At 38.0% G+C, this 26,933-nt stretch overlaps 1 protein-coding gene across 1 annotated transcript; it reads right to left on the reverse strand.

The window, feature by feature from the left end:
• Positions 1-13: 13 nt before the first annotated feature.
• Positions 14-26,772, reverse strand: mgaa (MAX dimerization protein MGA a). The gene is made up of 25 exons (XM_052145672.1): positions 26,464-26,772; positions 21,731-22,889; positions 16,665-18,534; positions 14,149-14,221; positions 13,940-14,050; positions 13,744-13,863; positions 13,490-13,582; positions 12,658-13,328; positions 12,196-12,487; positions 11,901-12,091; positions 10,390-10,494; positions 10,253-10,289; positions 9,666-10,096; positions 9,203-9,434; positions 8,721-9,029; positions 7,001-7,300; positions 4,902-5,689; positions 4,626-4,780; positions 4,471-4,510; positions 4,216-4,344; positions 4,004-4,115; positions 3,363-3,866; positions 3,039-3,164; positions 2,834-2,941; positions 14-2,725 (listed from the first exon to the last, which is right to left on the reverse strand). The coding sequence occupies exons 2-25, from the start codon at positions 22,822-22,824 to the stop codon at positions 1,770-1,772; spliced, it is 8,847 nt and encodes a 2,948-aa protein (XP_052001632.1). The 5' UTR covers positions 22,825-22,889; positions 26,464-26,772; the 3' UTR covers positions 14-1,769.
• Between the last annotated feature and the right edge of the window lie 161 nt (positions 26,773-26,933).

Here is a 26,933-nt window from a genome sequence, read left to right on the forward strand (position 1 = left end):
AGTGTGTATTGGGCTTAAAACCAAGATAGCAAAATAATATACACATTTTCTTGAATGTTGTATCAATTTTGCTTTTTCAATTGACCCCAAAGACTAGAATCATGAATGGAGATGTTTAAAACATTTCCTTAAGAATTGAGCACATTTTTATTCACTTAAAAGGACATTTCTTATCTCCTTCATAAAAAAGGTGAGAGAGCATTGATTTATAGCATATAAAACATACATGTTTTTAACAGAAGGTTTGGAGGTCTAAAAAAAAAAAAAAAGAAATACATTTTTACATATTTACAGTATCCAAGAAATATACAGACATATAACAAAACATTTAACTTATCTACAAAATAAACCAGTCTAACATAAACTACATACAACACACTTCAGGAACAATGAGACATTACATCTCATGTTATCAATCCTTTTCATTTTCCTATCATGTTTTTGTGTACTTGTGTCCTCCAAATCCAAAGCAGAATTGCATAGTGATTACTACATTTCTTTAGGTCAAACTGAGAGATCCCCTACTGTTAACTACCTCATCTGACATTATAAGGATGTGTTTCAATAGCTTTAAAATACCTCCACTTCAGACAGTGTTCTATATATGAAGAAAAATGTATGTTGTGGTTGTCTGTAACAAACAGGGAAACTATTGTAGGCAGTCCACAACTAAGCTCACGATTTTCAAACATAATTTTCTGAATAAAATCAAACTGCATTGAAAACATAATGAAGTAAAATAAAAATAATAAACAAAAATAAATAAAAAAGCACTATTGACAAAAATATAAACCAAAGAGGATGCACTAAATCCTTCTATTCTTTTGCTGTTAATTGCATTAGTATTTTGTATAATACACTAAACTTTTCTACATCCTAGAACGCATATAGAAGGACCTTTTGAAAGGCACTCAACATACTATATAAGTGTAAAGTATATGAGACAGCTTCTCTGTAATAAGAACATAGGCTTGCAACTATTATTGCCTTAACAGTGTTAAAACATGCATTAATGTAATGGGTAAATAGAAGGTGGTCCAAGTATCCGCTAGATGCAAAGAAAAAGACATGTGTGATCTCATTAGCAGATAAACTCAAGGGTTCACTGGTTAACTCAACTGTTAAAAGTCATTGGGCAAATTCAATTATTCCTGATAAGGTCACCCAGAAAAACACCCTAATGATCCTACAAAATCCTCAGCACAATCAATTAGGAGCAGATTCGCCCTCACATGGTTTCCTTCCACTATGCGCTGAGGGAGAAAAAAAATCCTAAATTTAAAGGTCAAGTAACCCCTCTTATTTTAATTTATTTACATGAACTCCAATGGGAAAAGAGACAACATACTCCAATATGGAGGTTAGGAAGAGTTCAAAGCTTCTTCCACAGAGTTAATAACAATTGCCGCAAAGAGAACAAATCTTTGTTCAAACAGCCTATCTCTAAATGGATACACAAACTCAACAGCAAAATCAAACTGAAACATCTTACTGATCAAGTAGGTTGCTTCAGTAATCAAATAGTTAAAAAAAAAAAAAAAAAAAGTAAAATCAACAAAACTTCTTTGGAGAAACAAGAGGCATAACAGCTGGTGCCTGCTGCATCAGGACTTGCACTGCAATAATTTATATATATATATATATATATATATATATATATATATATATATATATAAATAACTCCAATTTTCTACATAAACATGTTATAGTGAGTAGCAGCTATACTTGATTCACTGATTGGTAGATCACATATGTTGTCTATGAACACCTTACTCCGAGTCTGGGTTGAGAACTGAGGAGCAAATTGCTTTATTCAGAACAGGATCTTGAGACTTTAACCCTAGAGGAACCAATTTAGGCATAGGCCGCCATGCTACATTTGCTCCTTCATTGGCAGTGTGACTTGATGCAGCCCCACATGCAGCTTTCATGTGTAACAGAGGCGGCGGAGTAGGAGCATCACTTTTAACGTTGCATGATGGGACAGGTGGACTTTGAGGATTTTCAATGTTTGTTGATGTTAGAATGCCAGATTCAGATGAAGCAGAAGGCGATTCTGACCCAAAGATAACTTTGACCAAGTCATCCACTTTAGGCGGGATATCAATGTCATCTTTAGAGTTATCTGGAGACATCAGATCTTCATCAAGTGTTAGGAACAAGGGACTAAGGGCACGATCATCATCATCCTTGTCTAGATCTACCTGCTTGTCAGTACATGAGCCAATCTCACCTGGAATCATAATTCTCTGATCTTCGTTGTCAGTACGTGAGGCAACCTCACCTGGAACTACAATTCTAGAATTCTCATTCAGTGGTTCAGCGGGATCATCACTCAGCTGCTGGCTGAGGAGAACAAGTTCATCTAATAAAGACATCAGATTTTCATCCTCGGTATCATTGCTATCTTCCTTATCCTCTCCCTCCAACTCATTTCGATTGGATGAGGTAATGGATGTGTTTAACTCATCTCCTCCAACAGGTGGCTCAGGAACATCTTGATGTTGAGGCCCATCCACAATTTCTCTTTCCTCCAAAATTGGAATTTGTTCATCTGTGAGTTTCTGCTGATACTCCACAGGTGCAGGAATAGAAATTGGTTGTGCCTGGACAACAGGTGTAGTGTTTTCCTTTTCAGTCACACCTTGCTGTGGCATTAACACATTCTCCCCTGGTGGGACTAGAGAAATAACGTTGGAAATCTTTGGAATGTTGGGAGATTCCACTGAAAATAAGGCATTATAAAATAATCCACATTAATAATATTTGTACAATGTGGGTATTTAGTAATACCATTTAAAAAATAATGGGGTACAACAACTTAAGAACTTACCTTGCGTGTTTGTAAATTTAAAAAACTGAGGCTGCAACATCGGAAGGGGATTTTCAAGTCTAATTGGGTGAGATATTGCAGGAACCGATATGGACACAGATGCTACACCTTGTTAAAACACAACAATGTTATAAGTGTGAATGTTTGTCAACAAATCATTAAATTTTAAGTTTTCAAAGCATCATTGACATTTTCAGAGACAAACCTGGTGTGAGTGATTGCTGTCCTCCTACTGAGGTAATGCCAAGGGGTTGAAGGGGGTTGTTTATGGTTATGATTTGATTGCATGGAACCATTGTATTCATCAAAGGAATTACTTGGGGAATACACACTGAACAAAACACAAAAACATTGAAAAGCATGAACATCCAAACCAAGATAAAAAAAAAGTAAAAAAAAAAAGTTATTTTACAGTGTCATAATTTAGAAATTAATCTTAAAATATATTTTATAAATCTTAAACTACTCCATTAACACATTCATGTCAATTTTACATAATTGTATGCAGTTGTTTTCTTCTAGGACTAACCGTTAGTTACAGTAGACTCTTTGACTGGAGATACTGGTATTGTCTGGGACGAAGAGCGGGACAGGATGTTTGGCCGCGTTCTCTCTCGAGGAATTACAGAATGTTGTTTAGGGGCAGGAGCAGGTTTCTTTGGTGGAGTAGAATTAATGGTTGGCTGTGTAGGTTTAGACACTATATCTTTGTGAGTTTTAGCTGTGTTTTTGTTACCATCAAAATATGTTGGTTTCAAGGCCCCTATTAAACTTTCAGACTTTTCCAGGCTTTTTTGTTTCTTAACACTTAAGTCCATTGGGTTTGTTGGCGAATGGGTGGGTTTCACTTTGTTTTTGACTGTTAACACTTTCCGCTTACTACTGAGATCATTTACTTTAGGTTTGGGTGTGGGTTTGGAAATTGTTTGCTTAAACTTGGACTTAATCTCTTTTGCTTTATCTTGGGCCTCCAGAGTTTTTTGTTTAGTAATAATTTCATTAAGCTTATGACTGATGGACTCTGCACTCTTGTCTGTGAAAAAAAAAAAAAAAAAACTGTTCACACGTTTCAATTATATCATATTTGGCAATCAGTTAAAGTAATTGATGAAGCAAATCTGTTATAAAACCTTGGATGCAATACAAAATAAATCTTAAGGATTTTCTTACCAGACAATAGGGACAGGGTCTGTATGTAACGCTCTCTCTTAATACTCAGCTTCTCTCTTTTTTTCACTAACTGGTCTTCCTGCTTATTTAGTGACTCAATCTCTTCTTGAGCCTTGGAATAATTAAGAAAATAGTGTTAAAAAACAGTATTAACAATACTTTCAATGTTTAATTTAATTTAAGCATGAAGTGCAATAAAAACGTCAACAAACCAGGGTGAGGATGCTACTTTTGGAGGCTTTAAAATTCTTTGAAGGCTTTTTGAGTGTTGCCTGAAGGTTAAGAAAGCACTCTCCAATTGAAACGCGTCTGTGTCTCTCTTTTTCCATGTGCACCATTAGCTGAAAAGCACAAATTTGTTATAAAGGAATTTTATATGTGTATATTAGTAAAAGAAAAACATAGAAAGGGTTGGTCCAATCGTTAACAAGTCAATCATATTTGTAGAACTGGAGGATAAAACTAACCTTCTTTTGCTTCTTGGTATCAAGAACTTGCTTCCGGTGACTGCAAGAGCAAAGCGTAACAAATAAAAGATAATGTTGTAGGTTTTTGTTGAGATTATATATTTTTTTAAACACAAGGCAATTAATGGGGTCTAAAGTAGTGTCTATTTCAATACCATTGATGTTGTTTTCGCCTTTTTGCAAATGCCCTCAGATATGAAATATTGTTTTTCTCTGCAGACTCTTCAATAGTCTCAATATCAACCTCCACCTCCACAAAATCTTTTATTTCAGAGTCTCTATCCTCAGTCGTCTCTGCTTTATTAGAATCCTGAAAAATAGCAGAAATAGTAGCCTAATCAAACAATAAATATAACAGTTTTCATGACACAGAAAAAGATAGAAAAGTTGAAAAAGTCAACCATACACATCTACAGTATGTAAGCTCTTACACTCAAACTATATGCGCCATTGTCGTGGTCATCTTCACTGTACAAGTCAGAGTCATCAGTTATTTCTGTTTCGTCAGAATCATTGTCTTCCTCTTTGTGATGTGGTGTGGTGTTAAACTCCATTTCATTCATTTTGGGATTAGATCTTTTACCAGCTTCAGCCTGCTCCATATGTGCAGGGCTAAAACCACCTCCAGAAAACTGTCTGGGTTTTTGAGAAGTGGAGTCAGAAGATGGAGGCTGTGTCACATTTTCTGCAATTTTTTCAGACATGTTGGAATAGTTAAAGCTATTCTGTTGATCAGGAACCATCTCAGATTGTTTATTTGTGTCAAGTGATGCTTGGACCTGACTGATTGGCCCCTTTGTTGGAATAGAGTTCACAGAAATTGTGGTCTCCGACTTTGTGGAGGGTTGGTTCTGTGGCGTTAAACTTGTGAGCAATGTGAAGCCACCCTGTTTGAAGCTAGGGGAAGAAATTGGAGTCATGGTGTCTTTGACAATTTTGGGTATTGGGAGAATTCTTAATGTGCAAGTGCCAGACTGTCCCAGAAAATTTGGGGCAACTTTAAGGGTGGAAGGAAGGCTGCTGAAGGAAACTGACTTGGATGCAGTAAGAGTGACTGGCTTGCCAGTCACAGACAAAGATTTAGAGACTGGTACAGTAACAGTAGTTTTTGCCTGAGTTTGAGATGTTTGGCTGGATGACGTGACTATGGTGGTGCTGCCAGCCTTAGAGTTATTCAGATGGTGGTCTGCATTAGGCCCGGGGAAACAGATAAGTGTTGCTGAAGAAGAAAAAAAAGTACAATTGATATTATGCTAACCATTATACCAAATTGTTTTTAAATAAACTTTGTACTGGTTTGAATGTAACACAGATACATTTACATTCTATTTACTTGGATGCTGCTCTAAAGCTTAAAGACGTTTAACAGTTAAATCTAAAACATTTTAAAACAATACATTGTCTTTTGGGGTCACGCTGAGATTTTGCCACTCCTCCAACAAATTTCATCCAATCTTGACAAAATTGTAGTATCACCATCTTCAAACCATGCACAAAACTGAACAAATAAATTTGAAACACAAAAAACATTTTGAGGTGACAACCAAACTTGTGCACTTTTCACACCTGGTATTAGAAAGCATTTTGGGTAATCCGTTTGAAATGGGACAACAATTCAGACAGGTATGAACAGGGTCCAAAATGTTTTGACATTTGTCCCCTTCAACCACATTCAGAGGTGGTCGAAAACAGTTGTGACCACATTTGGCTCGTAGTGTAAACACTCATCCGTGCAAATGCATTCAAAAACCTCGGAAGCACCGTCTACTCTCCTGTCAATTAACCACGTGCTAAAACAAAGATTTAAACTTTGCCAGTTACATTCATTTTTAAACTAAAATAATCTGATTGGAAAATTTGAAAAGAGCATATACTGTATATACTTCCACAAGAACTTCACAAAACTTCTTCAGGATGCCTAATATCAACATGCAGGAGCTCAGTTAACACAGGTATCCCACTAAAGTAACTGAGAATTCTGCTCTAAAATTCACATTAGTGCTTCAATTAGGTTCAAGTATAATTAGGAGAACAATGCAGCGTTTTCTAACTTTTGATCTTTTTTGCACTTTATCATACAGTAATACACTGACATAGTGATTGATGTATGTAGAATGAGAGCCTGCTCTTAAGATCTGAACACAAAAGGTCAGAAGAGACATATTATGACCATGTGTAAAAAGTGATTTGTCTGGTCTCTACACTTGTGATCGGATCACACAAAACACATCCTAATCCCAGGTGTAAACAGGGCCTTAGTGACCTTGGGAACATGCCTTACTATTAAGTTTTGGGACTGCACCCCCTATTAGTCAAAATGTAAAAATAAATGTTTAAATGGGCTCATAAGTTTGAAGGTTTTGGCAGTCACTGTTTTGCAATCCTTTGTACACAAAGCATCATCCAAAGATAGGCTACACAAATTTGTCAAAGTCAACTTAGTAAATGGGATGTTTGGCCTCCTTATAACTCTTAGCATTTATATTTTGTTTTCCTGAATAGATTTATATTGTATTCCAGAAGTACTTACTTGGGCTTTGAGAAAGGAGGTTGGGCTTGATGGCTTTGATCTGACTAAGAGGCACCAACTGAACGAGTTGTCCATTGGCATTACGGTACAAAGTTTTGCCATCTGCTGTTTTCACAACCTGAAGCAGCATCTTTTGAACTGGTGTCTGTGGGGACCGAATCTGCGTGACTGGCTTTGGAGGCTGTGAACTACTGTTGGCGAGCGCTGAATTTTGGGACATAACTGTGATCAAAACAGTCTTTTTCCCAGAAGTGGCAGATCCAGAGGACGAGACAGTTGTTGGGGTTAAACTAGACCCACCTGGCAACAGGGAAAGGAGTCATTAGGCAAATATAAAAAAAACTGACTTAAGTTTAGTGAAGTCTTTAAAGGACACTGTGAAGCATACAAATCTAGCAGACCCAAAGCACTAAACTAAGCCACTTTGTGGTCACAACAAAAAATAATGTTGATGGTAATACATTATGTTCACAATAGCAAGTCTTATAGTATACTGCTGTGCAAAAGCAAAACATATTAAATTCACATTTTGTACAAACTGAAATCGACTGAAATCAGGTCATTATGATAATGATCTGTCCTGTGATGGTTCAACTATGCTCAGATTCAGGGAAAACGGATTGTAACAATGGCCGTAACTACAAAATATTTATTAATACCAAGTAGCTTAAAGCAATTTTAAATTTTTTCTATATTGTTTTTCCTCTGTAAGTAGTATGCAAAGTAGGATCGTACCATTTGAATATAGATATTTGGGAAGCAGCTTAATCATTAATCTATTAACTGACAACAGTAAAATCATTAGAAGTTCGTTGGTAGCAGGTTCCTACTCAAATGCAGCATCCAGCTGTATCAGGTGGCAGATCACATGAGCTTCACTGTCTCTATTCCCATTGATAGTCAACTTATCGAATCACTGTGCATTTGTTGTAAGTTGAACCCTGCTCACCTTCATCGTCAATCATCTCTGATTCTCATGTCACCTTCTATCCCTATATTTCAGTTAAAATTAGTGACTTCAGTTGCTTTGCTGCTTCAAATCACTGTCAATGTGAGTTCCCCTTTAGACTTGTACGTTACAATTTAATCAGGCAACAGGCTAATAAAGGAAAGCCATTTTTGATACAATGTATATCAAACTCAATGATGGATATGTGGTGATGTTCTGTATTTCTGCATCAAATGAAACGCATACAAGATCTAAAATTAATACACTAATAGCCACAGTCACAAGCCACAGCAACAGAGGAACATGGGTAGGGTATTCAAAGACAGGAAATGAAAGTAATCACAAGCCCTTTCCCAAATGGCACTTCCTCTACATTTTGGCGACACAATGGTGCCGCATTAATGTCTGGTAGAAGTCCGCTGTGGAACTCGCATCGGTGCCGAAGTGCGCATTAAGGGCGCACAGCAGCCACAAAATGGGTGCTTGTGAGCACTCTTCTGAAACCTAAAATGACTAATACGACTCCCTATGGTCTCGTGGACTTAACAGTACGCAATGACAATCATGAGTCTGTAAGTCTACAAAGCGCCATTTGGGACCGGGCCTAAGATGTATACCAGGGTATACTGAAGAAACAGCAAGCTATAAATCCCAAGAACACACCCATATAAAGTCAAAAGTGTTACATTTTCCTAGCACATGGTAAAATAAAGGGTTTATAGAACAGAGAAACACAGACACAGGATGGCAAACCAAGGAAGCCAGTCTTACCCAGAGGCAGGCTGGGAGATTTAGTGAGGATGGTGATGGCAGTGGCTTGAGTTTTTGATTCAGTGGGAAAACTGGTACTACCTGTGGTGTTTAAGGGCTCAGACACCTGAGTATCCAAGCCTGCTTTTGGAGAAGGAAGAGCCACCCCAGGAGCTCCAGCCTCTTGGTCAACCATCAACAGAGTGGAGGGGATGACAATATTTGGAGCAGAAGACTGTAAGTGAGGAGTGCTATTACTGGGCACATTTTGAGAGTTGATATGGTTGACCACAAACTGGGTGAAGACCTTTCCCACTGGGGGCTTTGTCACTATACAAAAACAAATTAAGGAGCAGGTTAAGTCTGCCACTTAACGGCATATACTAAATTGGTCAATACCTGTGTGAGCATAAGGTTTGTATGCTCCATCTGGATGTACAAAATGTGGAAAAGATACTATACTGTGTACTGTGATCAGCACACATTTTCTGTCCTTGACTTACCTACAGGCTTGACAGGCGATGTGGTTGTAGAAGATAATGTGTTGGTAACTGTGGCCACACTAGTGACTGGAACCAGTGTGGTAGAGGCCTTTGTAGTTGTCGCTATGTTAGATCCAGACTGACTGACTGGACATATTCTCCCTGTTATGTAAGCAGCCAGTCTATTGGCAGGGTGCAAAGCCCCCATCTGACCAAGCTCTAGCTTGGCTTGTGGGTATGGCTTTCCATTGACCTGCAAATACAATCGATGGTTATTAAAATTAATTAAAAGTTAAAGCTAAAATACATTATGTAAAATACAAAGACAACAATCTAGGAAAACAGTTCTTTTTTGAGCCAGACATGTATAATATAATTTTCTTTTGGGGGAGTACTGATGAATCATGTGTCTAGAAGACCAGGAAAGTATATGAAGATAAATACAATATTTTTCTAACTATTTCAAAATAGGTTAAGTCCATACCATTATCTGGCCTGGGGCATCATGTGGTTTTTTCTCAGCTTTGAGCAAGCCAGCAGGTGAACACCTGGAAAGGAAGGGCAGACCTTTCACCTCATTCTTCCCTACAGGCTTTTTCAAATCAGCTTCTTGTTGTGGAACTTTGTCATCTTCCCTTTTCTTGAAAGATCCCTCTCCCTTTGGTTGAGAGATGTTGACTTTGTATATGTAGACAGAACCCTCCTCTGTCTCTTCTAGGGTCTTGGAGATTGGCTGGATATAGTACTTGCCAATCCAGAAAGGGTGCTTTAAACGATCCAGAGCCATGTGCTCACACACTATCCGCAGAACGTCATTCCTGCTGTCTGTACTTGCCCAACTGCACTCGGATATGATCTCAAGACGTTTGGAAGGGCCAGACAAATTAAGAGGTACAAGCTCCCCCTCCTCAATATCTAGAGAGAATATTAAAAAAGCATAAGGTGGATTTCAATGATGTTGAAGGACTAGATTTTCAAGACATTTAAAAACATACGAATCATGACATTTTGTTTGGCATGAACCATAATTAAAGTAGCTATTAAATTATTATCAGTAGGTGCCAAACTTACCTTGTGTAGAGACCTGTGAGATGTGGTGTTGGTCAACCTGCCAACAAAAAAAAAAAAGATTTTTATAGTATCAATTAGTGTAAAGTTTTACACTGACTTTCCCAGAAATTATGCCTTACTTCATGTATGAGTCTCACCGTTTTTTGTTTATCCTCACACCTCCAGAGAAATGGTCGCACACGAGCACAAGTTGACCTGGTCTCCATAAGGTCCTTTGTCATATTCAAATTTCTCTCTACCACCTGAATGCAAAATAGGAAATGTTTAAGATGTCAAAGTGTACAAGACACTGAACTTACAAAATAATGCAAACAAGTAGGGCTGCCCCTGATAGTCGACCAAACATTAGTCGATGAGAAGAGTCTTGGTCGACCAAGTTTATTTAAAAAACAAAAAGCTTAAATCAAATACATTTCTAAATTCAAATTGCAATCCAAATGAAACGAAAAAGAAATTAGTAAAGTGATTATATATATATATATATATATATACACACATACATATATGAACCACCTTTCCATTTACCGCCAGGAAAGTATCCGTCAAAACAAAACATGCAGGAGAAAAATTACTTATAAACATTAACACATAAAAACAATTATAAAATGTAAAAATAATAACAATCACTGAAATATAAATCATGGTTCGAGGTGAACGTGTTTTTGTATTATTTTATGTTTTAATCACAGATGTATAGGCTGCAGAGTTGTCACAATGAACTGCTCTGTGGAAATAAAGGGATCTGAACTCCAAGCACCTCCTGAGCGGAGATGTCTGAGGTCATTTGCAAGACTCATAGACGATACTTTTCGTGCAAAAAAGAAGACAGAAATAAAGAAAGAGTGAGAACATTTTACATGGCCGTGTTCCACGAGACTGCATGTCTCCGTACAAACAGCGTGTCATATATGCGCATAGAAGGCTTTTCTGTCATTTGCTCTTAATAATATAATAAAGTGTGTTTCTTTAAGCATGTGTCTGTGTGTCTATGGGCAAATGATTTGTAATATGTAATATAATAATTTGAAAACAATAATAGCCTAATGATAATATTAATAATAATTGAATACATTAATGGGAAAATGAGCCAAATATCATCTTGACATTGTCAAAGGCATCAGCTATTGCAGATCACTCTGACCAATGTTGATCCATGAGATCATCTTTCGGCACAACTCTAATGTGCATTTCTCTATATAAATGAACAAAATGTTCAGACAGTATCATTGCTGGTTTTTCCAACACATTCAGAATCATTACTGCTTTTGCCAGTGTGGCTGCAGCTCGCTTTGTGCGTGCGCTTGTAAAATGTATATTTTAAAGGCTCAATATTTAGTATTTCTCTGTATTGTAGAACAGTGTTACTTGTAATATTCTTTCTCAGCCCTGGATCTCAAACTATTTTCTGATTACTCCAAAATATTTATATATTTAAGTAATTAAATTAATATCATAAACGTGCAACTAGTTGACTAATGGCTTAATCTAATGCCTACTAGGAAAATCTTTGGTTGGGGGCAGCCATTCAAACAAGAAATGACATTTCCACGTAAAACAAAAGCATAGTTAACAAACAAATTATCAAACATGCCTAATAATGATGTAATGGTGTATTTGTTTTCAGAAACCATGGGTCTGGATGTCTTACCCGTTTCTTTTTTAAGGGACTGAAAAAGCTTTCCAGATCATGTTGCAGCTCTTGAGACAAGAGTGCAGGAGAAGGGGATCTCGGAGGTGGAGGGGAGAAAAGAATTTCTGAATCAGAATCTTCGCTTTTATTATCCCATAATGTATTCACACGCTTAGCGGGCTCAGGTGCTGCCTCAGGATCTGTCAGAACTGCAGAAGATGTGGAATATCACGGTACAATAGTAATGATGGTACAGCTAAACCAATAAATACATCATGTTTGGAAAATACATCAGGCTTTTGAAAACACTCACCATAGGTTTTTCTCTTTTTAATTTTCTTCCAATTATTCTTGTTCTCATTGGATAGTACCTGAGGTTCAGACTCCTCTGATGCAATTTCTTCCTTTTTGGGGATCTTTAGTGCAATAACTTTGCGTCGCAGGCAGCTACAGCCCAACATACACTGTGGTTTGCCGCAGTGATGATGGCGCCTTGAGTGAACAAGACTGGCACAGACGCAGCCAAGCCTGCAGAAGACATTGAGGCAAGGTGGTGCACGTCGTTTTATAATTCTGATGGCATCAGGGTTTCCTTTCGTTACACCCTAAAAACGTAGAGAGAAAAAAAGTGTAACTAGAAACATATAATGATTTACTCAATATTTGTAGTGTCTTAAAGAACATTATCTCATATTTTGATGATGGCAATCAATACAAAAAACAAAATCTGTCCTCAGTAACAGTAATTCAAGATAGGCTTCAGTTTCACTTGTACCTCAGCAGTGACAAGAGTGGCTAATGCGATGGCCGCTCTCTCTTCTGTAATAAAGGTCCGATGCTTGCCTTCCCACACTGCTCCATCTTCCACATCCATCAGCTTCACCAGAGTCTTGGGCAAGCCTTGACTCCGACCCCCTGAGGAGCTTGCTGCTGTGAAGCTAGAGCCCTCAACAGTGGAAGTTTTATCAGAAGATACCAATGCAGCAGTTTGTACAATACGCCTTTCTGCACTCAAACTCTTGGACTTCATCATATTTTTGGATCTTTTGCTTTGTAGCTGCTTTTTCACGCTCAAAGCAGGTTTATCAACACCGAGGACAGGATTTGTTGTAATTTTGTTTTGCTTTCCTGTAACAGATTTCAAAGACCTTTTAGATTTTTTATCCTCTTTGGGCTTGGATGTCGGCTTGCCTTTATTAGATCTTGGAGATCGTTTGGATGAGGAGGATGAAGAGGGAGGTACTTGTTTCTTAAGCACACTATCCAGGGTACGGACGTAGCTAGTGCTCTTAGTGGGTAGCTGGTATGCTACAGGCATGGTGACAGTCTGGGACAAGTTGGCAGCTCGTTCATCAATAAGTTTGCCCTCACTGGCCAGGTACTCATCCAACATGTCACTACAGAATGCAGAGAGGTTCTTCTGCTCTACATCTATGCTTGATTCCCCTGCAAATAAAGTGTAATGCAAAATCACATTCTTTTGGATGCAGTATCTTATCAGCTTTTCAAGTTACGCTTAGTTTCATGTCAAAGAGGATATTAGAACAAGTTCTGTAACTAATCACTGTCAAAATTGTTAATAGATGGCAATTTATTTTTGTGCATACCTTCATGCAGAGCTCCTGAGCCAGCAAACTTATCTCGCCAACCTTTAATTTTGGTGAAGTCGCTGGTTTTCCCTGTCCTTGAAACAAACCGTACTAGAAGGTCCAGAGAAAAAAATGTATTTTATGTATAATTGTTTTATACATTCTTTTATTATTAACAATGAAATTAACAATTAACAATGAAAACCTGAATCATCATTAAGCATGACATATTTGCTGATTGTTTGAGAAGTTATTATTTAAAGCTATGTTACCCTGAGATGATTCTGAACTTTCTTCAGGTAAGAGAACAGGTGGGGGTATGGGTAATCGCACACCCAGATATTGCAGATCAATTTCCAGGGAGACGTCAAGCAGATTCAACTTCAAACCAACTATTAAGATAAAACTGAGATTAGAACTTTGTTGTATTAAGTAACATCACTGTGAGTTTCAAACAGAAGCCCAAACCTTCTTGCAGCACTGGATGAATGACCTGTCTGTGCTTCATGATTTTCAGATCATGTAAAAGGGCCTTCTCTAGCATTTCAATCTTTTCCTCAACATATCCCTTGCCTTCACCTGTTTAAAGGGAAAAAATAAATAAAAATAAATACTAACTGGAGGTGATATAAAACAGGTTTCTTCACTACAATCATAGTCAGATATTTAATTCTTACCATCTACATTCTCAGATGTTGTTTGTGTCGCCTCCGTATTGGCATCATCTCCAAGGTGAACCTCAAGAGCTTCCTATTTCAAGGTAATAATGAGTATGGACCGCAGAATGTCAAATAAATAAATGTCTTAACTCCATATAGTAAGTGCACCATAGATGTACCAAACACCATGTAAATTGTTTAAATATTTGATTAGAGAGTTAGATAGCAGGAAGGAAATCTGGCAACACATTATAAAAGCTGTTTTATTCTACATGGAGAGGGTCCCCCTCACGGGGCATTCATGTTAGGATCACATGATCAGCCAAATACTACTTAATCTCAGTAACTGCCCTGTTATTGGTCACTTTCACTCATGAATTAAATTAATCATGGCTGACTGTCAATAAATATTTTTTTTAGAATGGCATCGGTAACTGAAAACTACTGTGTTTGAATGATGCTGCATCCACACCACTAGGTGTCAGTGTAAATCCAAGACAACATTTTACAAAAATTGCTGAGTGCACCTTTAAAGGTATAATTCATCCAAAAAATTATTTTACCTTTAACCAGGCAAGTAACTTGAGAATAAAATTCTTATTTACAATAACAGCCTGGCAAAAACACAAAAACCTCCTTAAGCGGTTACAATTATGTACATATTATTTATTAAATGTCACGTGTCACATCAGTGCAGACTACAACTGCTGTGATTGGTCTGCTTTGTAACCAAAACCTTCCCCCAGGATGAAAAAAAAGATATCTGAAGTAGCATCACATTTCCCCCATAATTATTTTAACATCTAAAACAACAAATTAAGAATTAAAACAATATATTCCACTTTCCGATCTCTCTGTGTTTTGACAGTATGTCAAGTCAATAATAATATTAATAAGTTATGAAAATGGAACACTAACAACTTGTCAGCAAATTAAAAAGCACCAGTTAAGAGTTTGTTATATTGCCAATACGCATGTTAAATCCTGCTTCTGAGCTTTAACACAACACCCATTTTGTGTTGGTAACTGTTACATTTTATGGAGTAATTATTTGTTAATTTTATATATTTTTTTCCAGCACAGAGCAAAGTATGCCTAAATATATGTTTATTATTTTGGCAACTCAAGCGAAAGCTTACAGTACATGCCTACTTTAATTTCTCTCTGCATGGAAATATGTATTACCTAACTTAATAATAAATAGGCAGACCCTACAACACAGAAGTATAAACCTGCCTTTAGTCCAATACATGCTTTTGACAGCCATTACAAAACAATGTCACATGGGAAAGATGTACTATAATGTAACGAAATCATCGCAATTTAAATGTTTTGTTAGAAAACATGGCTATTTTTAAATGGCTGTCAATGGAGAATAATGTTTTTTACCCTCATAGGGTGTAGTTTCAGCATCTAACAGAAGGGGCTAAAGGGGGCCTGTTAAGGCCCAAATATATTTCATACGAAAATGAAGAAAGAACGGGTGTGACATTATTTAGAACATAATCTGGCCAAAAGGACTGTGCTTTTGCATTCGTTTATTTGGTTCATAAGAGCTCACCTGGGCGAACTTTTAGGAAAACTTCTAACCGACTGCTTAATGCCTTCTTGCTGCCATTGGTCCACGTCATCGGTAGGTGTGACCTGGAGCTCCACCTACCTTGACGTAGACTGCTCATTCTGTTTATCTTGTTCAGTCAGTCAAAATCCATCAACAAGAACACACTGGCGTGTACAGTTATTAGCAAGCTGGTGCAAATTTACCTACATCTGCACAATTGTACATGTAGAGAAAAGATCATGTCATGTAATTTTAAGTTTTGATTAATTAGCCAACAAAAATAATAAAATCTACCCAAATAGTCTGAAGTGCCCATTCATTCATGTGTCATTTGCAGTGAAAGCCAGTCACACATCTGTCCAAAGCAAGCCTAGCATCATTCTTTTGTCTTTATTCTGCAAATAAATGTTTTTGTACACTGATCTTTGCAGCAGTACCAGTGTCATTATAAATTACAAAAAGAGTGTAATTGGCGCATATTATACCCGCGTATGGCGTGTTAGCGCCATGAATTCAAAATGTAAACAAGACAAATGAAACATTTTCTACTTCATATACAGTATATTAATTTAAATCATCATTGAGTGGTTAAAACTTCTTTTACTGACCTCTCTAATGAATTCTACTCGTAAAATGAGGCATAAAGTAATTGAGAACACATTTTAATGTCATATTAGTTTAGGTTTTACATGTAGCATCCTCATATTTAAATGTACCTCTAAATGCCTCCCGGGTGTCTGAATGTTCGGAAAGATTATACCATTGGCCGACTCTTTAGAACTTATTTTTTACCTTTGAACGAATAAGAACTACTCCGGAAGTATATTGAGGTCTTTAACCAGCCACCCCCAAGACGGGACAATAATATGGGTTTGAAATGGCACTGAAAGGGTGAGCATTCATTTTTATGTGCCCTTCCTTTTAAGGTTTCCTTTTACCATTTCAGTCAATATATATACATTATTTGGGTTACCTTTGACATGAAGGAGACAAATAATTGGCCTTCTACATCCTCCAGGCTAGGCTGCATTGGGACAGGTACAGGTCCTACAGCCACCTCATCATCTTCACAAAGCTTCATTTTTCCAATTTTTTTCTGTTTTGTCTTGGATTTCTTGAAAGTCCTTCCATGAGAGTATTGTTTAGTTGGCTCAGAAACAATTGGATCAGGAACAATAGGATCAGAAACAGTGATCTCACTGCTATTATAATTAACAACTGACTCCAAGTCATTAAGAGGACCTGGTCTATCAGTGCATGGACTTTGAGAGAACAAGTCCTGTGATTCCCTGGGATGTCCTGACCAGTCGGAGAGGCTTGGCGACAATGTATCTTTTGAAGTTATTGGTCCATCCAGTAGTCTTTCTGGAACTGAATCAAGGGCCTTTCTAGGAGGTGCAGGGCTGTCACAAAATAGACTTAGCTGGAAAAGGTCAGAACTAGCATGACCTGTGCAATCCAATAGTCGTTCTGGGAATGAATCAAGGGTCTTTCTAGGAGGTACTGGCCTGTCACAGAATAAATCTGGTGGAAAAGGGTCAGGAGATGAAGGAGCTGGGCTGGGTAAGGAGAAGGCTGGGGAACATGGGTCATCCAATGGCAGGGTAAAGGATTCCTCATGTGTGGACAGAACATCTGTAAGAATTTCCTGTGTAAAAAGTTCAGAACAAGAGACCTTGGCACTATCCAGGAGGCAATCAGAAATAGATTCACTCTCAACAACTTGAGACTTTGCTGTGTGTTCCTGGTTATTAATAACTTCAGGACTAGCTTCATTATTGGTTAAAGATGGAACTTCAAAAACAGAGTAAGATATAGTGACAGATGGGGATTCCGGTGTGATTAAGTCAGTGTTAACTTCAGGTATAGTGGGAAAATGAGTGTCATCTAATGTGTTACATGCATGGGATGATAAAACATCTGAATGAGACCTGAGTGTGTTGTCAATACCTTGCTCAGAAATAGTATCAACATCATAGAACACATCAGAGGAACTTTCAGGTGCTGGGTCAGAGTTAGGTTTTGAGTTAGAGGTAGTGTTGGGGGCATGAAATGGATCATTTGCAGATGGGGAAGGTGAAAATCTTTCAAGTATTTGTGTTTCTACTGGTATGGTGGGAACTACAGTTGATGAGGAGGATGATAAGAGAGGAGTGGACAAAGATGTTATTTCATTTGCTTCTGTTGTTGATAATGTAACAGTCTGAGATAATGATGTAAATACTGGTTGTGAATCTAACTGAGTAGCATCAGAAGGGGTGGAAGACATCAAGTCAAATGAGCTTTCAGTGGTTAAGACAGGTTTAGATGACTTTTCAGAGTCTAAAGACACACTAAGAACTTCAGGTTTTGGGGTGGCAGGTCTTGTTTTAGACTTCCTCTGTTTGAGAAACTGTGCAAGGAGCGGTAGGGGCAAGGTTTTCTTCGGTTTTGCTTCAGGCTTGGCCTCAGTGCTCAGAGAAGAAAGTGACTCCTCTTTTCCATTTTCACCCAATTTTGGTGCTTTCTGGTCACTGGATAGCAATGTGAACTCATTATTTTTGCGTTCATTATTTACAGGTTTATTTTCATCAGTTTTTATTAACTCTATATTTGAGGGTGTGTCAGGGCTTTTACATCTGTGACCATCACCTATTACAGTTTCCTCCTTACTAGCAACCTGTAATAAATTGTCTGATTTGGATGATATCTCCATCACCTCCTTAATTCCACCTGTGCAAGACGTGGCTGTGTGCAGGATACCACTATTTTGCTGGATATTCTCAAGCGATAACCTTTTGATTTTCACATGAGCATGTTTAATGAAGTCTGAAAATGTCCCTGGCAACGGGCGCTTCTTGGTACTGCATTCAGAGAAGGGAAGAGGAAAATGTATTATTTTTAAATTTGCCATAATTGGCAAGCAGAGGAAAATATATACAATGTCTGAAAATGCAAACTAGGCCCAAAATATACTCTGTAAGTACATGAACACCTATTCTATCTATGCAAGTTTTATATCACACATTGTTGCATTCTGAAATGTGTCAGAACACATTTCCAGTTGCATTCCCAGTGTTGCTGCAAGGTGGCAATAAGTGTAAACTGTCTTCTACTGTAATTTTTCGCTTTCGACTATGGTCAACTACTGTCATGGGAGAGCAACCGTTTGAAGCAAACTGTTATTAGCAAGTTATTTTAATTGACACCATGTTAGAGCTAGCTACCTTAATAATAACCCAGTTTAATGTTATCCAATTTAATGGTACAAAAATGTGAAGGTACAGTCAGGTCCATAAATATTGGGACATTGACACAATTCTAATCTTTTTGGCTCTATACACCACCACAATGGATTTGAAATGAAATGAACAAGATGTGCTTTAACTGCAGATGTTCAGCTTTAATTTGAGGGTATTTACATCCAAATCAGGTGAACGGTGTAGGAATTACAACAGTTTGTATATGTGCCTCCCACTTTTTAAGGGACCAAAAGTAATGGGACAATTGGCTGCTCAGCTGTTCCATGGCCAGGTGTGTGTTATTCCCTCATTATCCCATTTACAAGGAGCAGATAAAAGGTCCAGAGTTCATTTCAAGTGTGCTATTTGCATTTGGAATCTGTTGCTGTCAACTCTCAATATGAGATCCAAAGAGCTGTTACTATCAGTGAAGCAAGCCATCATTAGGCTGAAAAATCAAAACAAACCCATCAGAGAGATAGCAAAAACATTAGGTGTGGCCAAATCAACTGTTTGGAACATTCTTAAAAAGAAAGAACGCACCGGTGAGCTCAGCAACACCAAAAGACCCGGAAGACCACGGAAAACAACTGTGGTGGATGACCGAAGAATTCTTTCCCTAGGGAAAGTGGAATGTTATGCAATGGCCAAGTCAATCACCTGACCTGAATCCGATTGAGCATGCATTTCACTTGCTGAAGACAAAACTGAAGGGAAAAAGCCCCAAGAACAAGCAGGAACTGAAGACAGTTGCAGTAGAGGCCTGGCAGAGCATCACCAGGGATGAAACCCAGCGTCTGGTGATGTCTATGCGTTCCAGACTTCAGGCTGTAATTGACTGCAATGGATTTGAAACCAAGTATTAAAAAGTGAAAGTTTGATTTATGATTGTTAATCTGTCCCATTACTTTTGGTCCCTTAAAAAGTGGGAGGCACATATACAAACTGTTGTAATTCCTACACCGTTCACCTGATTTGGATGTAAATACCCTCAAATTAAAGCTGCAGACTTTCACTGCAGTTAAAGCACATCTTGTTCGTTTCATTTCAAATCCATTGAGGTGGTGTATAGAGCCAAAAAGATTAGAATTGTGTCGATGTCCCAATATTTATGGACCTGATTGTAACTATGTACAATTGAAGTCAGAAGTTTACATAAAACAAATGTTCATTAAAACAAATTGTTTAAATCACTCCACAGATTTAATATTAACAAACTATAGTTTTGGCAAGTTGTTTAGGACATCTAATTTGTGCATGACACGATGGATTACAGACAGATTTTTTCACTTTTAATTGACTATCACAATCCCAGTGGGTCAGACGTTTACACACACTAAGTTAACTGTACCTTTATACAGCTTGGAAAATTCCAGAAAATTATGTCAAGCCATTAGACAATTAGCTTCTGATAGTAGGTGTACTGGTTTGGAGGTGTACCTGTGGATATATTTTAAGGCATACCTTCAACCTCAGTGCCTCTTTGCTTAACATAATTGGAATTATAAATAGAAATCAGCAAATGCCTCAGAAAAAGAATTATGGACCTCCACAAGTCTGGTTCATCCTTGGGAGCAATTTCCAAATGCCAGAAGGTACTATATTCATCTGTAAACACCATGGGACCACGCAAACCATCATACTGCTCAGGAAGGAGACACGTTCTGTCTCCTAGAGATGAACGTAATTTGGTGTGAACAGTGCAAATCAATCCTAGAACAACAGCAAAGGACCTTGTGAAGGTGCTGGAGGAAACATGTAGATAACTATCTATATCTACAGTAAAACAAGTTCTATATTGACATAACCTGAAAGGCTGCTCAGCAAGGAAGAAGCCACTGCTCTGAAATCTCCATAAAATAGCCAGACTACAGTTTGCAAGTGCACATGAGGACAAAAGATCTTACTTGGAAAAATGTCCTCTGGTCTAATGAAACTGAACTGAACTGAAAATTGAACTGTTTGGCCATAATGACCATTGTTATGTTTGGAGGAAAAAGGGTGAGGCTTGCAAGCCGAAGAACACCATCACAACCGTGAAGCATGGGGGTGACAGCATAGTGTTGTGGGGGTGCTTTGCTGCAGGAGGGACTGGTGCACTGGTAAAGAAAATTATGTGGATAAATTGAAGCACAATCTCAAGACGTCAGCAAGGAATTTAAAGCTCGTTATCAAATGGGTCTTTCAAATGGACAATGACCGCAAGCATACCTCCAAAGTTGTGGTAAAATATCTTAAGGACAACAAAGTCAAGGTATTGGAGTGGCCATCACAAAGCCATGACCGCAATCCGATGATTTGTGGACAGAACTGAACAAGTGTGTGCGAGCAAGGAGGCCTACAACCTGACTCCGTTACACCAGTTCTGTCAGGAGGAATGGGACAAAAATTCCAGCAACTTATTGTGAGAAGCTTGTGGAAGGCTACCAAAATGTTTGACCAAAGTTAAACAATTTAAAGACGATTCTACCAAATACTAACAAAGTGCATGTAAACTTCTAACCCACTGGGAATGTGATGAAAAAAGAAAAGATGAAATAAATAATGCTCTCTGCTAGTATTCTGGAATTTCACATTCTGAAAATAAAGTAGTGATCCTAACTGTCCTCAGACAGGAATGTTTTCTATGATTAAGTGGGAGGAATTGTGAAAAACTGAGTTTAAATGTATTTGGCTAAGGTGTATGTAAACTTCTGACTTAAACTGTACCTGTGCTGAGAATGTTTCTGGCTTGATTAAAACTAAAGCATTCAACTTTTTTCTATTCAAAAAATTTATTTATATACATCTTTATAAATGTAGATAAAACTAGGCTTACCACAAACTTTTAACATCTCTGTCTACAATGGGAGCATCACCATTAACAACTTTAATTTCCCCATTTGTCGGGCTTGGAACATTCTGATCCTTGTTGACCTTCACAGCAGCATTTCTCTTCATGAACAGAGTTTTCAAATTATTCAAAGTTGTTGTCTCCCTACTTAGCCTGAGGCCAGTCTCTGGTTCCTCTTTGGATATTCCATTCTTGGACTTAGAAGATCGGGCATTGACGGCATCCTCCCTAAAACCTTTGGCAAAGGGGTTGTAGTCAATTTTTAGTTGAGTGATGCGTAGGTTTTGATAGGCGGTGACAGCAAAGAACTCGGTCTGAGAAAAACTAAGTGTTATGACATCAGGCCTGTCAATTTGAATGTCTTCAGTGGTTTTGTCAGCAGGTATGACATGAAGTCGAGGAAGGTACCGGTGCATTGAGTGCAAAATAATATGGCCATCCTGGTCCAAGGTGTTATTGCAAACCTTCAATCTATAAAATGAAACAGGGTACTGCATCCAGTGTAGGCCGGTAGCAGGGGATTCTGGGTGTACAAACAAACGTGAAACATGAAGGTCACATTTCCCATTCGTTTCCCATCCTTTCCCACTCCATTTGTATCTGTGGTTATCAACTGGAACGATATCCATTGCCAGCAAGTAACTCTGGAAGGGTTCCATACCAGAGAGACGAAAGCGGCAACAAGGGAACATTCTACGACCTTGCTTGGTCAGAATCATCTCAGTCTGGCATCTATAGAACTCATTCCACATACTATTATTGTCCAGTGTAACTGTGATGCCCTTACATCTAGTATCTGCTGGCAAGTTTTCTGCCTGTGTGGTGTTGTTGGTGTCTACAAGTGATGTGGATGATGTTGCATGGATGCCCATTACAGCAGAGCTGATTGTAGATTTCACCACTTTATTTGCCTCATTAATTGTCAACAGACTGCTCTTGTCTTTTGTACCTTCACCAGGGTGCAACTGTTTGAGAACAACAAAGAGGGAAGGTGCAGAGGTAGTGGGAGGTGCCAGTTTAGGGGCAGTCATGCCTTCTTCATGAGGCACCATTGCACTCTGCTTCTCTGTATTGGCCATGGGAATTAAGAAGTCATCTGGATAGCTTCTGACCCTGTAACATCAGGGTATTTCAGGTCTATATCCTTAAGAAAACAAGACATACATGACACAGCATGGTCAAAGCGTGTTTGATTACTAGTGACTGAAAGGCTAAACATAATAAATCTATTATAAGCAGTTTTTGTGTACTTATTTACCAAAATAATTGTAAGTAGCAGAGATGCTTGACCTCCATGCATAGATCTGTTAAAGACAACAAGTTTATTCCAGACAGTTGTCAACCTTAAGATGTCTGAACCGGTGTGTAAAGTGCTTTGTGGACTATAAATGTAAAAAGTGGTTTTCCCACCACAGCCCACTAGGTTCTTTCACAATTAAGGCACGTAGGTCAATTTCCCTTTATAAAGCATTGAAGGCTTGTTGCAGTCGGTCAGTCGTCCATTGGAGGTAGGGATACACAACAAATTGAAGCTAACAACACAAATTGAATTGCTGAACACATAACGAATAAGGACAACACAACAAATGTATCACAAATTCACATGCCATACACTTTCACATTAAGGAAATATAAATGTATGTCCTAGACTTATATATATATATATATATATATACATTGGACCAGGGGTATTCAACCCTGCTCCTAGAAGACACCCTTCTTGCAGAGTTTAGCCACAACTATAACCAAACACACTTCAGCTAATCAAGGTCTTTAGGACACATGAAAAATACAGGCACTGATCATATGAAGACTTGCAGTATTTCAAGAAGTGTTGTTGTCTAATGGAGGGAAAAGCATACAAGATACAGCCATGATACCCTGAAAGACGTTTGGCTGAAGGCCACATCGTTACACCAGTATACAGTGCCCATTGAGTATCTAACACCAGGGTTTTGGTAATTGTGTCATTCAACTAAAGCAACAGGCCTAGTTCAAAACAAAGACATTTATGACAGAAACAACCCTAGTTCAGTTTGAGTTCAGGGCTGTTCAGTACTAATATGCTACTTCAGAGCAAGAACATTTTAGCATAGTGCACTTCCTCGATTACAAAGCTGCATGCAGATAACCAAAGGTCACTACAATTACAGAAACTCTTACCCAATTAATTGTAATCCACAAAATATATTTTAAGGGTAAGGATGTATTTGTATAAATTCTTCATACTGTGCAGAGACAAACCATTACTGGTCCAGTTGACTTGGCCAAAGGATCTAAACATGGCTGATCTTTTTGAATTGTTACACTTATGAACCTCTAGCTCAACCAATGGCATGAGTTGGGGTGGAAATACCATTAATGAGTTTGTAGCATGGAATTGACTATTTTAGCTTAGCAATGGCAGTTAATTTAAAGAACAAAATTCTTTTTGCTTTCACCAATTTCCAGGACCAAAATCAGAAGTGTTTCCTGAGTACAAATGACAGAGAATGCCGTAAAACACCAACTTTGCTACATTGGCTTATTAGGACTAGCTTAATGCTGCTGGCTAGATTTCCAAGTTAGTTTGCTAAAAAATGTTAGCTACAGAGCTCTGTATTGGAAGTAAGCTCTTACTACTGAGCTACAACAAATTGTTGAACTTCTGGAGTCTTGTGGTTGCTGTTCAAGCCTTTTGTATGCATATTTAATAGTTGAACGTTTTTGGATGGATGAGGAGTGGTAAAGGTGAGAGGGGTGGTAGAACTGTGCAAAACCTTGCGCTGTGATCTTAGTGGAACAGAAATGACACCAACTTAAATCAGTCAGTAATGGCGAGTTATGAAGCAGTCAGATTTTTTTTGTCAACATTTTATGAAATGCGGTCCTCAAATCAGTGTCACTATACTGTACTTATATTGTACAGTACACTATACTGTAGGTTACTGACAAAAGTAAAAAAGTAATCACACTAAATATTTTTTGATGCATAAAAAAATTCTCAATATTGAAAAGGCATGGACTCATAGTCAGGGTAGAGGCCATATTTAATTCTTCACAACTGCAAACAAGGCTGCGAGGGATAGATGTCCAGACTATTCAATGGGCTGTACTACACATGTTCAAGAGCACGCCATGTTTCATCAGCTGAACAATCAACATGAAGGTCTTAATCAGTAAGACCGCTTGAACAGACTGTATGTCTATTCCCACAGTCTTGTTTTCAATCATGAGAAAATAAATATGGCATCTACACTGATTCATGTCTAATGTTTAACTTAATGCCAAATGGTTATGTGAAACTGCATAACATTTGTTTTCAGAAAATTGTTTACATGTTATGAGTTCAGGCAGATGAACTTCTATGTTATGTATTTCCAACTTCATTGCTGTGGGTTTGTTCAATGTGAACCGTTCTATGTGGGTAATGTTCACACAACAATTAAAGGGCCAGGTTTACTGTCTGTACAGTCATGACAGGAGTTGAAAGATTAGATCGAACACACAAGGTTGGTAAGTGATTCTATCACACCAGCCACATGTTAACATTTGTATCGTTCATGTCTTTTGATTATACTTTCGAAACGCTTTTAATGCTTATTACAGTACAAAGCCTTTCCCCACTAACTTCCATTGCATATTTATTGATCGCACCAGACTGTACCACACTTACAAAAATATCATAATAAATAATTAATTTGTTCAAATAAATCAAAAATCCCAAAGCTATGCCACATCTAACAATAATATGATACAGTACTTGCATTTTAAACCAGTAAATTTAGATTAAGAAAAAAAGCGAATTCAAATAATTGACCCATTATACTCCACATATATATAAGACTGTTATAATTACTCTACTACTATTTGGGCTGTGTAATTACTCTGAATTTCCTTTTCGAATATGCAATTTACTAGTTACGCTTAGCACTATATTTTACCTCAATGTTTGCATACAGCAAACATGCAATTAACATATTTTCTTCTGGCAATCAGAAGACCAGAGAGCAAATCTGCAATGTCGGAAACAAAAGCATTGGCATATTTAACAAGTTTTTTATACAACGCCAAATGAACTACATTTGAAATGTGCCATTTTGTGTGAGTGCTCCCATTGCAATTAACCTTAAATGGCCACTCACATGATTGCAAAAGCTAGGGTTAATATAAAGTATATGGGTGCTTAATGGAGAAAACACAACAGTATTTGCATCTGAAGGCATTGATTCGAATTAGGTATAACACGTGAACACATTTCCATGCACAATTGGAAACCACAAAAAAAAAAAAACAAGCACCGACAAATTATTTTCCTATAAAAACATTATGCCGTGGTAGGGACAAACTCAAAAAACGTTTTATTCATAATTTAGCTTTATGTTTGTTTATTTGTTAAAAAAAAAATCTATATATGCGCAAACTAAAACTGGTATTATGCATGTCAGCAACCATTTGGATTTTTAAATAGCACAAGACACAAGTGACATTCTAAATGCACACCCCATGATAATAACAAAAACTGAATCATGCGAAGATTGGTCTGTATAACGCATATATAACGCGACGTACGCTTGAAAATCGAGAGGGCCCACAGCCTAGTGGCGCACGATCTCAACATTACTACACTGCCAAAATAACCTAATTTGCCAGGTGTATTATTGTGGCAATATCGACAGCTACGGACGTACATATATGTTATTTGACCATTCAAAGTCAAGAAATTGAGTTTCAATCACCTTTTGAGTAACGGGCGTCGAGTTTTTCGTCGACGGCGCGTGTCTCTAATCGGCCAGTGAACTAAAAGTTGGCGCTGATGGCGCGTGCACGCAGAACCATGTCGAATGGCGGGCGAATCTGAGGCGAGCTCGCTGCGAGATGATCTGCTCTAGCCTCGAATTAATGAGGAAAAAACACCTTGTTCGGTCACCTTTTCCCGATTTCTTTAAAAGATACCGATGTATCCGGATCGCACTGTTACCTTTTGTCAATATGAAATGCATAATATGCATACTGTATCTCCTGTCTTCGTGTATGTTGTTTTTTCTCTCTCTCCACTCTCACATCATTACACCGTGCGTCTCACCCTCGAAGGTTTACGTACAGTCCGTGACATCATGGCGCCGCAGATCAAAACAGCACATGAGGACGTGTGGCTCTCGTGCGCATGCGCAACCTCTGACTGAACGGTCTCGTCGGTTGTACTGCG

This window comes from Xyrauchen texanus, chromosome 16 (assembly GCF_025860055.1).
Source record: "Xyrauchen texanus isolate HMW12.3.18 chromosome 16, RBS_HiC_50CHRs, whole genome shotgun sequence".
Classification (NCBI taxonomy): domain Eukaryota; kingdom Metazoa; phylum Chordata; class Actinopteri; order Cypriniformes; family Catostomidae; genus Xyrauchen; species Xyrauchen texanus.